Consider the following 16,026-nt stretch of genomic DNA (forward strand, 5'->3'; position numbering starts at 1 on the left):
TGCTCCTAAAAAAAACTGTGTAACATATGTATTTTAATTTGTGTTCATTTCACCCAAATCTTTTTAAAAGTTTATTTGATGATATCCATATTTCTGTTATAAAAAAGTGCTCCTGATGCCTTTCCTCTTATCCCACACAGAGTAAGTTTACCATTGGGCCAAACCATCAAAAAATCCAGGGTAGTCCTTCAAAACCAATTGTTTCCCTCTCCAAATTCCAAATTGGAGCAAAAAGTATTGAGCTGTACAATAGCAGCTAAGTTATTTGTTATATTAGCTAGATAAGTGGAGCAAAAAGCACACTTACTACAAGCCATCATGTCACTGCAGCAGCTCACTGGAACATGGTAAAGAATACAATACTTTAACATTAATATTGAATTATCAAACTTTGCCAATATATCTTTTTAATATTTCAGTGAAAAATTGTTTGTTACAGACTTGTCAAAGATATTTACTTTTCATACTCTGGGCATTTTTCTGTCATTTTATACAACAGACAGAACTCCTCCCAAGTTTTCATGTATTGATTAAGTTAAGTTAAATTTGTCATATGGGTCAGTTTTTTAAAATGGCATAGAGTGATCTAAACATTTGACCGGGCTTAACTTCAGCTTATAGCTAGAGTTGTAGTGCTACTTTGATATAATATAGAAAAATGCTTTGTGAATAGAGGCCTTGGAATGTTAGGTAGTTTACCTTTTACAGTATATGTGAAGCAACCGTTTGTATAAACGACTGGCTTTCAAGGAAATTAAAGTGGGATGTGGTATCTCTTGGGCAAATTTGGTGTACGAAGTCAAGGTCACCTAAAGAGCTGTAAAAGCAAAAAAAATAGAAAAAAAAAAGTTTTTCATGTTTTGTATCTGAGTGAAAGCATGTTCTTTGCAGACTTTTGATTTACTTTATTTTAAAACTTAATGTTACCTAGAGTGGACAAATTTATAATCTTGTGTCTCAAAGGAAAGGCTAAATAGCACACGTGCGCACTATCCAATGAAAATGTTGTAAAATCCGCTTGAACCCCCAAACTTTGTGAAGTTAACTGATTCTGGGGCTGGTTTCCTAGAAAATATATGGAATCTTGTTTTCTCCCTTCATCCTTCCTCTTGATAACCTCAACTGATTTATAGTCATTTATTTGTAATGTTTGTTAGAGTTTTCGCGAGGTATTCAGAAGACTTAATCTAGCACAAAAAACCAGCCCCTAATCATATTGCATCATGTTTTGGTTCATTCAAATTGGAAGGTTTCCTAAATATGTCATTGATGTGTCAGGGCATCGAGAACCTTTTCTGACCTTAAAGGCCTTCTTCACCGGTTGGAATATGAAGGTGTATTGAACTCGGAGATCCTATGAAGTATAAATGTGCAAAAAAATATTTAATCGGATCATCCTAGCCTGAGAAAGGGCAGAAAGAGTGTTTTATGGTCTCACTGTCTAACCCTACATTTCTCTTTCTGTGACATCACAGCGCATTCTCACTATTTGCATATTATTATTTTAAAATATTCCAGGTAAACTATTAAAAAAATCACCGACAAATTGTGACATGAGGATCTCTCAAATACGTCCTGCCATTTGGATTTTATTCGCAAATGTGCCATTCTGTACAGTGAATTACACTCATTGTGAGCTCACTTTTTTTTCCTGTTGTACTACCCAACGACTTGATAATGTTTTTGTTTATGTGTGCTGAGAGTGTAAATATATATACCTTGATCACAAACCTTCATGAAACTTCAGAAATAATGTACATACTGTAGGTAGAATGTTGTCAAAAGAAATGCCATTTAAATTGAAGCAATATAATTTATAAATAAGCCTTAATTGGTGTGCCAGTAAAATTCAAACTTTGTTACCTACAGAGGCTACATTACAAATGTATATTATGTTCCACTGTAGATCTTTCCCATTTTTAAGTTTTGTGTGCCATTTTCAGGAAGTAGCAGGAAACGGGTGATGTTTCAGCTTAAACTGCACGCTTATGAAATGTAATATATTTGTTGCTTAAAATTATGAATGTAACTGCAGTTTGCTTTTAAGACATGTAAGTTGAACAATAGAGGTGATGTTTGATGATAAAGGTTGACATACATTTTCCATTTAAAGGGAAAAACTCAATAGTCACTTCAAATAAAGAAACAATTGAAGCTGGTCATTCAGTACATTTATTAGACACCAATAAGTTGTGCTTTACACAGAAATTCTGACAGCAGAACATGTATAAGCTTGAAAATAGTTTATTTTTAGTTATTTTACCAGACACAGTAAAATACTTGCTATTAAACTGAGGTTCTTAATTTGTTCTTAATTTTAAATGCAATATGCAACTAGAGCTGCAACGATTAATCGATGAATCGATTATTAAAATAATCGCCAACTATTTTGATAATCGATTAATCGTTTTGAGAAATTTTTGAATAAAAAATGTCCAAATTCTGATTTCAGCTTCTCAAATGTGAATATTTTCTGGTTTCTTTAATCCTATTATGACAGAAAACTGAAATATCCGTATGTGTTGGACATTACAATACATTTGAGGACGTCAACATGGGCTTTGGAAAATGTATCAAAATTTTTCTCCATTTTCTGACATTTTACGGACCAAAACATTAATCGATTAATAATCGATCAATCGAAAAAATAATCGACAGATTAATCGATTATCAAAATAATCATTAGTTGCAGCCCTATATGCAACATGTATTTTCTATTAATTTGCTCAAAAAAGTTTTACCCTTTTGATTCCAGTAATGGAAGTATGAAACCTGAATAACGACATCAATAATTTAAAAACATTTTTTTTCATAAACATATAGTCCACTTGGACAATATGCCCCAAATCCAAATATTTTGTATTTAATGGAAATGTTGTTTTAATGAATGGCTGTGGCCATACCATCACTCATCACATGTTTATTACAACAGGAAGGTTCGGCAACTCAGGAGGTGGACAAGGGTGATAAATAATTATTGAAACATGTATCACTTAACATAAAGATATCCATATTTTTTTAAGATACATCTCACCAAACTGTGCAAACAAGGCCAGAGGTCAATAAACATTAATCAACATTAAATGACTTAAGCAAAGCAAACATTGATTTCGTCAGATGTTGACATTTACACTGATTATTCTCAGATTATATTGCATTACGGTACTTCATTTGTCTAACATACTTTTGAAATAGATGTTACATTTCAGGTCTCATCTACAACATACATTGTATATATGTGAGCTTGAACTTTAATCAGTTTATCATTTTAGCTCTAGTTCAGTTTCCTAGTAAGCAAATAATTTCAAAACATATTTATACAGTATTTACACATTTCCATAAAATGAGTGGATGCTATGTAAGGAAAGCTGAAGCAAAGCGTTTAATATCGCCATATAATTTTGTCAGTAGTGTATTGTTGATCTGTCTAATTTCTGTATTCCACGTTGAATAATTCCTTTCATTGAACAGACTCTGAACATTGGAACGCACCAACAATTGTTGGCGTGTGACCTGTTCATCCTCACCTGTCAAGTGGCTTCCAGATAACCCATGATTCTGTTTCTCCAAGGATATTCACATATGACAGTCGTACTTGGCGTTGGTGCGAACACTCCTTGATGAAATCTCCGCCTTCATCCCTCTGTCCACACAAAGCACGACACTCCCATCTGAGGCAGTCTCGGCACTCTGGGTAATCAAGAAAAGAAACATTTTGTATTTATAAGGATAAATCTAAGAAAGTCGAGTCTTATTTGCTAGAATTCTTTGATACAAAATATATTAAAGATACACTATGCAGTTGCAAGGGATGGGGATTATTTTTACATTTGTATAGCCTTCAGTAGGTTACAAAAACACATTTTCAGAAACACTGCGGTTACATAGCATCATATATCTTTCAGTCTACTCCATGAGTTGATAATATTGATGCACAAAATAATCCATACTCACATCTTTATTGGTCACATTAAGTTTCCCTGCCATTTTGTTCCCTTTAGCATTCTCTTGTAATCCCAGTTTCTCCATAATCAACTCAATCCTGGATGTGATGCCAGCCACAGAGCTTTCGAGGTGGAGAACCTGTTTGGCCAGTCTTTAATGTGAGGAGAAAGTAATTCAGTTATTGGTTAACGTCCATTGTAATAAAAGTAATTTCCAGTGCAAAGACAATTGGAGACATTTCATAGGTTAAATCTGACCTTTGAAACTGTTCCTGACCCACAGAGGTATGACTAGAGTGATTATTTTGCTCATTGGATGTAGCAGGAGGCTTCTCCAGTAAGTCTTTCCCATAAGTCATTCCAAGATTGTTGAGTTCGGCGCAAAGAGCATCCTGAGAAGAATGGGAAATCAGTCATGAAAACAGCCTTTGTTTTTATATTGTTGTATGTTAAGCAGTAGAGACTTAAAGGTTGGCAACATTTTCATTAACTGAAATTATAGTCGCACAAAAGTAATCTGACTCAACGATCACTTCTGCCTCAATTGAATGTGTGGTGGTGTGTTTACCTGCACAGCTCTCCCAGCTCTCTCTCTCTCCCTTCTGTTTGTGCCCCCCCTCCCCCCACATATTCTTATGGGGCAGAGGTGATCATTGAGTGGGATTATTTTTGTTTGACTCTATATTTTTTTTTTCATTAAAATGTTGCATAGTGTGCCTTTAATAAACAAACCCTCTTTTCCTCCAGCTCCTTTTTCATCCTCTCTTGTTCATCTTCATCAAGAATTTGGTTCCCGTCACAGTCAAACCGTGAAAATGCAGCAGAAATTTCATGATCAGCATGTCCCATCCTACAAGATCATCAGATTGGTGAGGGTTACAGTATGTTTAAGACTAAAATTAGCGTATGCTTTTCTCTTTGATGTTTTTCCACTTACTCTTTGAGTGTTTCCCTGAAGTCCTTGAATTCAATTTCTCCTGATCCAGATCGCAGCGCCTTTTGAACATCTGATATCTTCTCCTTTTTAAGTTTCAACTTTGTAAATGTCCTCATGTAGCTCTGAGTTACAAGAGAAAATCATTCTGTCTGTAAAACTTTATCCATAGATTTATTTACATTATTTTTTACATGAATATGACTGCCTTTACCTGTTTGATTATATCAGTAATCTGTAGCTCATCTTTCTGGGATGAGAGCTCCTCCTTAACCTCAGAATATGTGTCGTTTATGATAGCCAGAAACATGTTCTGAGACCAGACAAAAAGAAAAGGAGAATGCTAATCTTGATCCTTTAAAAATGAAACATCCAGTGTGTGGCAGCATGACTCACCAGTAAAACAAAGAACACAAAGAATACATAGGTGACAAAGTAGATCGGCCCAAGAACTCTGTTAGCACGGTCGATGGCATTGTAATCGAAGTCTCCGAGAATAATCCTGAACTGTGTGAAGCTGAAGGAAGAAGGAAGCACAGGGAAAAAGATAATTTTATTCATTTTCAATCACACTTTTAAAATATTTCCTGCAGAGACACTTCTTACATGCACTTGACGAAGGTGCTGAAAGATTCAACCTCTGTCCCGAAAAGCAAATATCCAAGTTGAGCATAGGCGAAGAACACGATGAAGAACATTATGGCGAAGCCCAAGATATCTTTAGCACACCGGCCCAGTGTAGAGGACAGTTGAGTCATGGTTTTGTTAAAACTGATGTACTTGAAAACCTAAATCACAAGAAGAAACATACAATATTTTGGATGAAGCTAGCACTAAATAGTTAGTTATTAAAACGAGTAATGTGTTGGAGTGGAAAGTGTCAGTGCTTTACCTTGATCCACGCAAAGAACAAGTTCACCGCGTTCATGTTGTTGTACTGTGTTTGCCAGAAGGCCAGAAATTCAAAATCAGCGTATATTTCAGGTTGTTCCAGGAGTTTGCCAAGCAATTTGTCCACTTTGACGGTTCGGAAAACGTTGAATACAATGGCGACGATGGCCAGCTGGGAAGGAGAATAGTTTTACTTCTTTAACCAGGCAAAATGACACCATCAGACATGTTTGAATCAAATAAGAGGTTAATCTTCTTACCATGATGACAATAATATCCAGTATGTTCCAGATACTGTTGAAATAGGAGAACTTGTGAATCCGCAGCTCAAGAATCTCCTCCACCACATAGTAGAGGATGAATAAACAGAAAACCATCTCGCAGCCGAGGATGAAGTAGTCCCAGTTGGTGATGTAGCGAATCAGTTTGACTGTTCTGATCTGGTAGGAAGAGATTGCTCCGCCCGTCGCTGGGAATTCAACAACCAACCTGAAAGAAGCAGTCAAAACTTTGGTCAACCAAAATATGAGTACCAACTAACGGGTAACATTACTAATGTCATTGGTTCTCCTTACCTGATGACACAGAACATGTTTATGTTAGCATTGTAAGTGGAGAAGTCGACAAAGGCTGCTCTAGTGCCTCGGTCGAGCCATAGGCTGTTGACCAGTTCCGTTAGTATGATGCTGCTCTCCTCTTTGGTCCGGGCCAAGTCCTGGAAGTATCCTGCTCCACTGTATGTGGTCAGCAAACCCCAGTGAGAGGACCCCTTGATTTCTTTCTCTGTGTGGTAGGTCCAGCTGCAAAGGAAGAAGAACAATTTGCTGTAGTTCTTTAATCAAACTGAATGCCTAAAGTAACACTAAGGAAAACGCAGAGCAGCTTACGCTGTGCCATTGATGAGGCCGAAGTTTAGGTCATCCTCCTTTTTCTCGTCGTAAACATCGAAACATCCCTGGATTTCATCTTGAAAGTCTCCGTGGACCTTGCACGAGTTGTTCATGACCTTAATCTGCCTCATTCTGGGGACTCCCAGCAGCATGTTCTCATAGTAGATGAAGGACTGCTCTCCGCTGTCAAGGGATTGGTTATTGTACCATTTAGTCCAGTAGAGGCCGTCCAGTAATGGGCCCTGGGTGTACTTGTCATATAAAGAAAGGAGAGGGTAGATGAAGTTGGAATTGCGAACAGAATACATTTCATACTCTCATTTCCAAGTGATTTAGCAAACATTCAGGAAATGTATATGGATCTGAACTTACTGTCCAGAAGTCAGCCATGGTGCCAATGGACTGAAACCTAACCCCACTTTCACCGGCCGTGTTCACAAACAGGTCCGTCATGGCTTTAGTGTAGTAGTAGGTGCTTGAGCTGGTCATCCCGTATGTCACTGAAAGGCAACGTCATCAAATTGTTAACGCCCAATCATTAATTCCTATCTGGCATTGCCCAGCTTGGGCTCTAAATGTCGCTCTATTCAACAGTCTAAGATAAGACCACTTTCAAGCAGACACGCAAGGCCTGATTGAGGATTCGTGTTTTTTGTTTGTGTTTATGTCACTGCGGTCAAATGGATCCAGATTGGAGGCAGTAATTTGTTTGAAGAGAGAGCACGCTGGCCTGACTCAAATAGCATCACCAAACAATGTAAATCTACCCCAGACAATGCAACAATGGATGAGGCCAAATGCTCTTATCTCATAAGAGAGCGGTGCCCATGTCCCTTTCACTCCTAATGCTCAAGCTGGACAATGACTTCCAGGCAGAGGGATGGGGAAGGCATTTGTGATATGCATTCAAGCAGGGGAAAAGCTTTTGATGGTAAATCAACAATACCCTTTACAGTAACATCCTGCCAAATGGCGAGCACTTCCAATAGGTGATCATCATTACTCAAACTAATAGTTGAATGAAATATGCTTGCCAACCTCGAACATAAGGCACAAGAATACAGGAACACCATTGTGTGAAAATCATATATTGGTTTAACAAGTTTTAGAAGGAAATGACATGCATGCACTTGAAATTCAATTTAACAGGTTTCATTACATGTATAAATCTGTGCAAGTAGGTGTAAACAATTTATAATACATTTTTAATTTTTAAGTTTGATCCTATAAGAGAAGTGCTAAGTATTACTTGCAAATAATATTTGACTATGTATTATTTTTTTATTAGAATTTTGAGACTAGTGCCACAAGTGCCAGGAATAGGAATTCATATTGTAAATACAAAAATCTGGGCGGTAGAAAAAGTCAAATAAGATACTCACAGAGGCATATGTCCACCAGGAACACCAGATAAACCATTAACTCCCGTAGTGTGGTGCGGACAAAGAGTTCTCTGTTGTTTGAGGTGTTTTCAGTCAATGTTGTACCCCACAAACCTAGAGAGAAATTACAGTGTAAGATTCATTGTATGTCATTATCTATCATGCAACATTTTTTAGAGAGACAAGGACTGTTTTGAGAGACCTTTCATGCAGATGGTGTATTAACTTTGATCCTGCATTGAGATGATGTAGCTGACGTTCCAAAGTTGAAAATATTGAGACATACCAGCAGATTGTACAGGCCCAGACTGAATCCCCCCCAAAACAAACCCCCAGTGAGATAGATATTTTTGTTGAGATCTTGTGCAAGGTTTCTTCCATACTAAACTAGCTGTACAGATGACAGTAAGAGAAGAAATTTGCTTTTACTCAGCTCAATAGGTTCCTACCTTTGATAAAAGAGCAGCAGCCTCTTTGTTTCTTCACCGAGTTTTGTTTGGTGGATGGCGGTTGCTCTGGGAAAGGGCCGGGGGTATCCAGTCTGTACATGTCGTTCATGGACATGGAGCTCTGGAAGACGGGCTGGGGGTTGTAGATGGTGCTGACAGCTCGGGGCAGGGGCGGAGGGGAGCCACAGAATCCCTGGTTTACCCAGGCACCGTTACCCACGGCATCCAACTCGCATTCCACCTGTCCAGTCAGGTGGCTCTCGGCCCGGTTGTTGAGGCGTTTCATGCTGCAGTTCTCGTATGGACTGCTGACGTTTAGAAGACAGAGGAAAGTGAAGAAGAGCAGTGAAGGCAGCACTGCAACACCTGCTGGAGAGGTGATTATAAAGAGTGGATGACATCAGCTTTGCTGAGGGAGGAGCTGCTGGTCCTTTGCTGGGGCTTTTGTTGACAACCACTTAATACGAACCGAGGTTATACAACTGTTGCACTCACGCAACATTGATACTTGTCTCCGGTTTTCCATGGATACTTGAGCAAGTTTCAAACACTTATGATTTAACCATTGGTCTGTAGTATGATACACTAATAAGAGCTCATGTGGGTTTTTCTACATTTAATTATACTTGTAGTTGTAGTAAGCCTGTGATACTAATAAATAATAATTATGATGTTTTCAAAAGCAGTGCATTTGGTCAAAATTTAATTATATCATGTAAAATTAGCGTAAGGCACCTCCCTCCCTTTCACTTAAAACCTTCCTTCAAACTGCCAGTGAAGAGCTGAAATAATATAAATACCTTTTCAAAATGAATTCATATTATAATCAGAATCTCTACAGTACGACATCCCCCACCTATTAATTAGCTGGAAATCTTTTCTTAAAAAAATAAAAGAACATTCAGCCATCAGAAAGGCTAAATAATTAAGTAGTTAAAAGACAGTTTCATTTGTTTTGCCCTCTCAATTACTTCCATGCTGAGCACATTGTTGTCACTATTGATATACAACTCATCCAATAACGTGCTCCAATTGACAAAATCAATTCATTTCCCTTCGATTATTTCTTTTGTCACCAGCTGTGACTGAATTAATGATGAGCGTAATTGCAGTGTCACTGATGGTAGCGGCTTCATTAACGCCACGCACTTTTGACTATGCCTTCTATTCATTTTTGACATGCTTATTGCTAGAATGCATTTTATTAGATATGCATGCATTCAACATGTCATATTAATGATTATGACCATCTGTTTGGCAACTTATCTGTCAGCCAAGTTCCCTCTGCAAACCCAACAAAACCCCCTGAAACATATAGGCCTATTTAAGAGTTATTGGTCAAATTAAATAATTAGTTTAAACTATTGAATACTTTAGCTATATTTTACATTTGGTTTGTATAATTGTGTGTGCAATGACTATCGTAATTTTGTATGTCGTGTGTTTATTTTGTGCAGTTAAAGGCATTAAACCACCCATAATATGCGATAAACAACACATAATTCACAATATTACAACCCGTATCAGCTGCAAGCTTATAACGTCTATAATATGTCAGCAGTTGGAAAGTACAGTTATGCTTAATGCAGCTAGAGTTTGGGTCCAGCTACGGGTGTTCATGCCTCAGTGGCTCTGAACAGAGCGATTACACACAGCCATTATCACACAATAGAGTTTAATTTCTGCTCCCCCGCTGAAGCCGTGGCAGGTTCTGGCACACAGGCTTCCTTAATTTGCTGTGGCTTGTGCCACCATTCAAACTTTTTAAAATCTGGAACAATAACTTTTCAGTGGACGTTGATTGCCATTTAAATCTGTAGCTGTGGGCCTCCAGCAATGGGCAGTTGTTGATCATATGGTAACCTGGTTTCTCTCTGCATACATTAAACTATCCTCTAGCAGAGTTGAATCAGAATAATATTTTTGAACTCAGAGGGTGTTATTTTTATATAGAAAACAAAATGAGAATTTTAAAATTTAAAGGATTTTACGTAGTCTCCTCAAAATGAGTTTATTTTAAATGTTTAGATTTTGATTCCCCACTGACGTAAAAAGTGTCTTATCTCGGAACACAGGAGCTCAGGACAAAAGAATGATTTGTTCCCCGGGGTGCAGAGCGAGGCAGTGAGCGGACATGACCTGCCATTACTCCTACTGAGAACTTGACACACACAAAACAAAGGAGGTGCTGTAAATTAGTTCTCCTTGACAACCCTTGTTTTATTGCCTCACAAAGGAGACACAGTGATATTATTATTATAGATTATTTTAATATAACTACGTTTTTTTTTAATTAGAAAATTATGCAGTGAAACTTAAGTCTGTGTGAGTGAGTGTACTATTTAGGTTGCCAGTATGTCAGAGTAATTTTTTGCATTATATGAACCAACTCTATAGATGCGGTAGATAGTCTTATTTCACACTGAATTATTTTACGACTGAACCTTAGGGGAGAATACAATAAAGAAGAAGAGGAACATTTCATACAAAATAGTTTTTTTTATTTTTGATCAAAAAGTATAATTCAGCAAAATAGAGGTCTGCATGTGAAAAATAACAAATATTTTTCAACTCTACAAACATGTACGTAAACATTAACAAAACAGTTACATATTGACTTCAACAATGACCAATGATTTTCTCAGAATCCATTGAACATTGCACAAACATTTTAGGGCCATATCAAAACAAATGATACAAAAATATAGCATTGCCTGTGTCTTCAGTGCAATCTAGTTGTCATTGTAATGACTCTACATTTCTCTCATTGCTACACTTGAACAAAAGATGCTTTCTGATCTGGTCTTACAAAAGGTAGATAAATAAATAAACAAATTTAATGCAATACAAATGTATTTACGTTCTCCTAGATGGAAGGAAAAATATTCACATTGTCACTCACTCCCAACAACATGACTGATTGTCTACCGAGTGGCAGCCGTTTATGCGTGGACCTGATGGCTATCGAACTGATAGGAAAATGGCGACTGGATGTACTCCTGTCCAGTGGGAGAGTCGTACCTCATGAGGCAGGGGTAGTTTTCAGGCTGTGAACAGTCAAACTGCAGGTCCAGCCACTGCCTGTGAGGAGCGTTGTGCCTCCTTGCGTCGGTCAGGATCCGGTTAAGGGCCATGATGTAGCTGAGGGCCATCTGCAGTGTTTCGTACTTGGACAGTTGTTTGTCCTGGCCCCACTGGGGGACCACTTTACGTAAGCAATCAAAGGCTGTGTTCAAACCCTGCATCCTCTTCCTCTCTCTGGCATTGGCAGCGTTCCGTCGCCTGGTGACAGTCTCATATTTCTCTGGGCTCTTGCAGTCTGCTTCTGAGGACTCGGATCCAGAGTCAGTGCAGCTGGGTCGGCGCGACTTCATGACGTTTGGTTGAAGAATCAAAAAAAGATGCAAGTTCTCAGATGAGAGAGATTCAACCACCGGTCAAGTGTTTCAAGCTTCAAGGTCCCTCAGAGGTCTGCTGGCTGATGTCCAAGCCGTGTGTCCTTTGTGCGGAAATGGTTTGTAAGTCCAGATAGTGGCAGGCCTGAAGAGTCCAAGGTGTCTGTGATCCTGGAGACAGTGAGGGAGCAGCTTTTATAAGATGGAGGAGATAAACAGGTGGCAGCAGGTGGGGTCCCTGCCCCTCTCCCCCTCAATCTTCAATATTGCTCATATAGAGAAACACACCCATGCGGACTCATAAACACCCACACCCACTCTCAGCACACGCACACATGCACACACAAACAAAACCTTAATGAAATTCCAATTATCTTGGGCTGGGCTGGGCTCTCCGACCGTGGCTTCACTCAGAGCCATGTGTCCCAAACACCAAAAGTCTACCATCTGGTAGCACAACTCACCACAGCAAAACACACAACAAACTTTTAAAAGGCAAACATTGTGGTTATTTCCCAGTTACATTTCCAGCAGTTAATACAAATCTCATAAAAATAGCCATAATGGATTTAATTATTATACAGAATATTGACAAAATATTGTATATTACAACCGACAGGTATGCAGATGAATATAACTACATCACAAATAATGCTAAAACGGCAAGAGAACATGTGAGATATTTTAAGTATTCACTCTGCTGTGTCAGGATTTCAGAATTTCCTAAATTGTGCTATATAAATAAACTTGCCTTGACTTGCCTTGTATGACAACTTTTATATTTCTGATTCTATCATTATTTTAATTCAAATGTTTTCTCTTCCTAAAATGTAACATTTATGTTTGGAATTTGAAATACATCATTGATTGAGTATTTATTATATTTAGCCGCAGTGTATCTTAAAAATTAGTATGTAGGTATCACAATTTAAATCTAATTTATTTACTGAATTAAAATGGATCTTTGGAAGCACCTTGGACATAAATGAATTTGCATAAGCCCCCTTTCACTTCTCATGTATCTGGTCATTTGATAATAACCATAATCTGAGATTAGCCTGAGGCAACAGAAGTGGAAGTGTGGTTTGTAACCTGAGGGGTTTTTAACAGCATATCAGGGGATTATGTCTCTCAAACAATATGGGCCAAGATGGTGTACAGATTGCTGGACCATATGAGATTTGTTGTGCAGTTTTTGAACAGGTGAAATGCTGACATTTTCCAGAAGATTCTTCTGCTTTATGAATTAAATTGACATCAGTGGGACCGGTGTGCTGCGGTCTTAATGAATCGCAGTATGTGGGATGCATTAATGTCGCTTATGTACTTGGGACCACATGAGAAATAAATAATTGATCTGTGTAGTGGTCCGAGAAAATTGGACCGACAGAATAATTTGTCTGTCTGTCCTTCCCATCTGCCAACATTGTATTCTGTAACTCAGGAGGATAGTTCAGAGCACGTTCCTCCAATACAAGGATTCACCCAAACACACTGTTGACTGTCACAGAAAATACTAAAAATGATCCACTCTACTTTAACAGTACGCACTTTTTACGCTACATTATATTCAAATCATTGTTATGTCACACTTTAAATTGCATTGAACTGTGTGTTTATCTGAAAAAATCATGTGATTCGTTTCTAGTAAACAATAAAGTACAATTCTGGGTATTTAAATGTTATTTAACTTTCTGCTTCTATTCTACTCTTTGTTATTTTATTTTACAATACAATTATCTGTCATCTGCATCACTGTTACAATGCAGATTAATATTGTTATGCTTACAAAATAATGAGCTAGTAAAATATGATACCTTTTTGTAAACTACAAGTTCAAATTATTTTTAGTTTTTTTTTCACTTCAAAATGCCTCAATGATAGTTAATATTTATTTTACACAGTAAAAAGAAGCCATTATTCTTAATGAGTACTTTTGATACTAACAATCATTTTAGGTAATACCTATGTACTTTTAATTTAAGTACAATGGGAATCCAGCACTTTACTTCTAGTATAGTATTTAAACACAAGGGTATTGTAACTTTTACTTAAGTAAAGAATCAGAATATTTCTTCCGACTCTGCTGCTTTATGTTCTGGTGTCATCCTTTTGTCAGGAAGGACGTGTAGCTCCTGTCACTGTATTGACCAACTCAAAGCTTGGGTGTGAGGTAGGTTATGAATGATTAATCACTGTCAGAGGCCTGGAATAATGCCTCGTCTCTGGTTTTGGGTCATGGACACAAGCTGATGCTGTCTGGTCACTTTGGGATGGACTGGTTAGCTGTGCAATTAGGCATATAATCCTATCTACCAGTTGGTTCATTGATTACAGATTGAGGTAGTTTGCCAGCTGCTGCTTGTCTTGTCTGAGGGCCTCGTCTCAGACCCGGCCCGGCCCTTCCGTGTCTTCTCCTTCTTCTTTTTTTTTTTTGGTACAGCCTCTCACATGATTGGCTCATCCGAGCACCAAGGGCTGAGCCATGCCCTCTGTCAAAAGCCATATGTCACCACTGAGGAGAAACCCGTCTGCTCTTACAGAAACATGCACCCTCATAAATCCACCTCTCCTTATGGAGAAAATGGAGATTAAGACCAGAAGCGTATGTTTCGGAACAGGAGAAAGTGTAGGAAAGAGTTCCTACTGCATGTGTGAAGTGACCTGATAAATGTTATTATCATCACAGGATTACATTTAAATGAGCAGTGTGAATAAGCTCATTTTTGCCTTTAGTGGGCATAGAGAAACACATCACAAGTGTGCCAATACTGTTGCCTTTCAATTTGAACCTTTATTGCTGAATTTGTAACACACTTTAAGAATCTGGTCTGAAAACATTAGTTATTATTTTGTTGATACTTCAGTAATCCACTTTGAAAAAGTTTAAAAAAAAGATAAACATAAGAAACATCAAATGAAAAAACAAACAAAAAAACAACTAAATCAAATCCCACAGCCCATATTTACAAGTGCAACACATGCAGTGAACAACTAGGCCTGGCAGCTGGTCAGATGAGGCTCAGAGTATAATTAGGTCACGTTAGGTGAATGTAATTTTATGCCTATTTGAACTCTCTTCCCCTCTAATTGGACTGATTAGAAATGCTTAATTGGCTTCTAAGCTTTCCCAATGGTTTTGAATTTGGCATCAGTTTAAGGTAATAGGGCTCTGATTACAGCAAAGTCAAAACAAGCGCTCAGTAATGACAGTAAATATCTAATAATAATAATAATAATAATAATAAATTTTATTTATAATGCACTTTATATTCAAGAATCTCAAAGTGCTTAAAAAGGGGGGAACCTCAAAGAAAGTTTAGCCAAATGCTCTTTTAAAGAGATGAGTTTTGAGGTTCCGTTTAAAAAGAGCTGTAGTCTGTGGGGCCCTCAGTTGGTCAGGGAGAGCGTTCCATAGTCTAGGGGCTGCAGCAGAAAAGGCCTATATCTATATTTTAACCCACATCAGTGTCAGAGTAAACTACCCATTTAACCCTTTTAATAATATAATAATATATTGTTTTCATAGTGCTTTTCTAGAAACTCAAAGTCGCTTAATACACCCTACATACAATTCTGAATAAAAGGGATGAAAAAAAAAATATGTATCAACCATGTGATTCACTGCCAAAATGTAGCAGTGAATCAAAGGAAGCGCTGAAAATGGTGCAGAATGATTTCAGGTGCCGTCTAACCACCTGTTCCAGCAGAGTAAAACATAATCACTCATTTGAATAAATATAACTTTATTCCGAGAAGGACAAAACTATTTTACAATGTGCAACTTTACATCAGTTGAGTAATGTGCTTTCAAACTTTTCTTCAATGTGTTTTTCAAACGGACTCGAATTTGTTTTAAAGTTCCATTATAACCTTATTTGACTACATAGATTTGATTTGTTGGTTTCATTTTAAAGCAAAGCTAACAGTCCATATTTAAAGAAAACAAAAACAATGACACTTCTCTGATAGCTTTTAGTATAACCTGACTCCTTCCTCTGATATACATTTCTCCAACTGTAGATACAACTAAGATAAATCTTTGCCAATACAAAGATGAATTCAATCACCTGAAAACAAAACTACACCCAATAACTAACTATAAAAGAGACTTACTTAACAGCATTATTAATATTATAAC

The 16,026-nt window shown here is 37.6% G+C and overlaps 2 protein-coding genes across 2 annotated transcripts; both read right to left on the bottom strand.

Moving 5' to 3' along the window:
* Positions 1-3,576: 3,576 nt before the first annotated feature.
* On the bottom strand, positions 3,577-8,776 carry pkd2l1 (polycystic kidney disease 2-like 1; the record flags this gene model as incomplete). Its single annotated transcript, XM_080037256.1, has 15 exons — positions 3,577-3,690; positions 3,955-4,096; positions 4,203-4,336; positions 4,677-4,794; positions 4,882-5,003; positions 5,093-5,191; positions 5,275-5,395; positions 5,485-5,666; positions 5,771-5,941; positions 6,030-6,258; positions 6,345-6,569; positions 6,657-6,910; positions 7,032-7,159; positions 8,042-8,155; positions 8,491-8,776. The coding sequence occupies 15 exons, from the start codon at positions 8,774-8,776 to the stop codon at positions 3,577-3,579; spliced, it is 2,439 nt and encodes an 812-aa protein (XP_079893382.1).
* A 2,656-nt stretch (positions 8,777-11,432) lies between these two features.
* On the bottom strand, positions 11,433-11,864 carry atoh7 (atonal bHLH transcription factor 7; the record flags this gene model as incomplete). Its single annotated transcript, XM_080037350.1, has 1 exon — positions 11,433-11,864. The coding sequence occupies one exon, from the start codon at positions 11,862-11,864 to the stop codon at positions 11,433-11,435; it is 432 nt and encodes a 143-aa protein (XP_079893476.1).
* Positions 11,865-16,026: the final 4,162 nt, after the last annotated feature.

The sequence above is a fragment of the Ammodytes marinus genome (assembly GCF_949987685.1).
Source record: "Ammodytes marinus genome assembly, chromosome: 11".
NCBI classification, from domain to species: domain Eukaryota; kingdom Metazoa; phylum Chordata; class Actinopteri; order Uranoscopiformes; family Ammodytidae; genus Ammodytes; species Ammodytes marinus.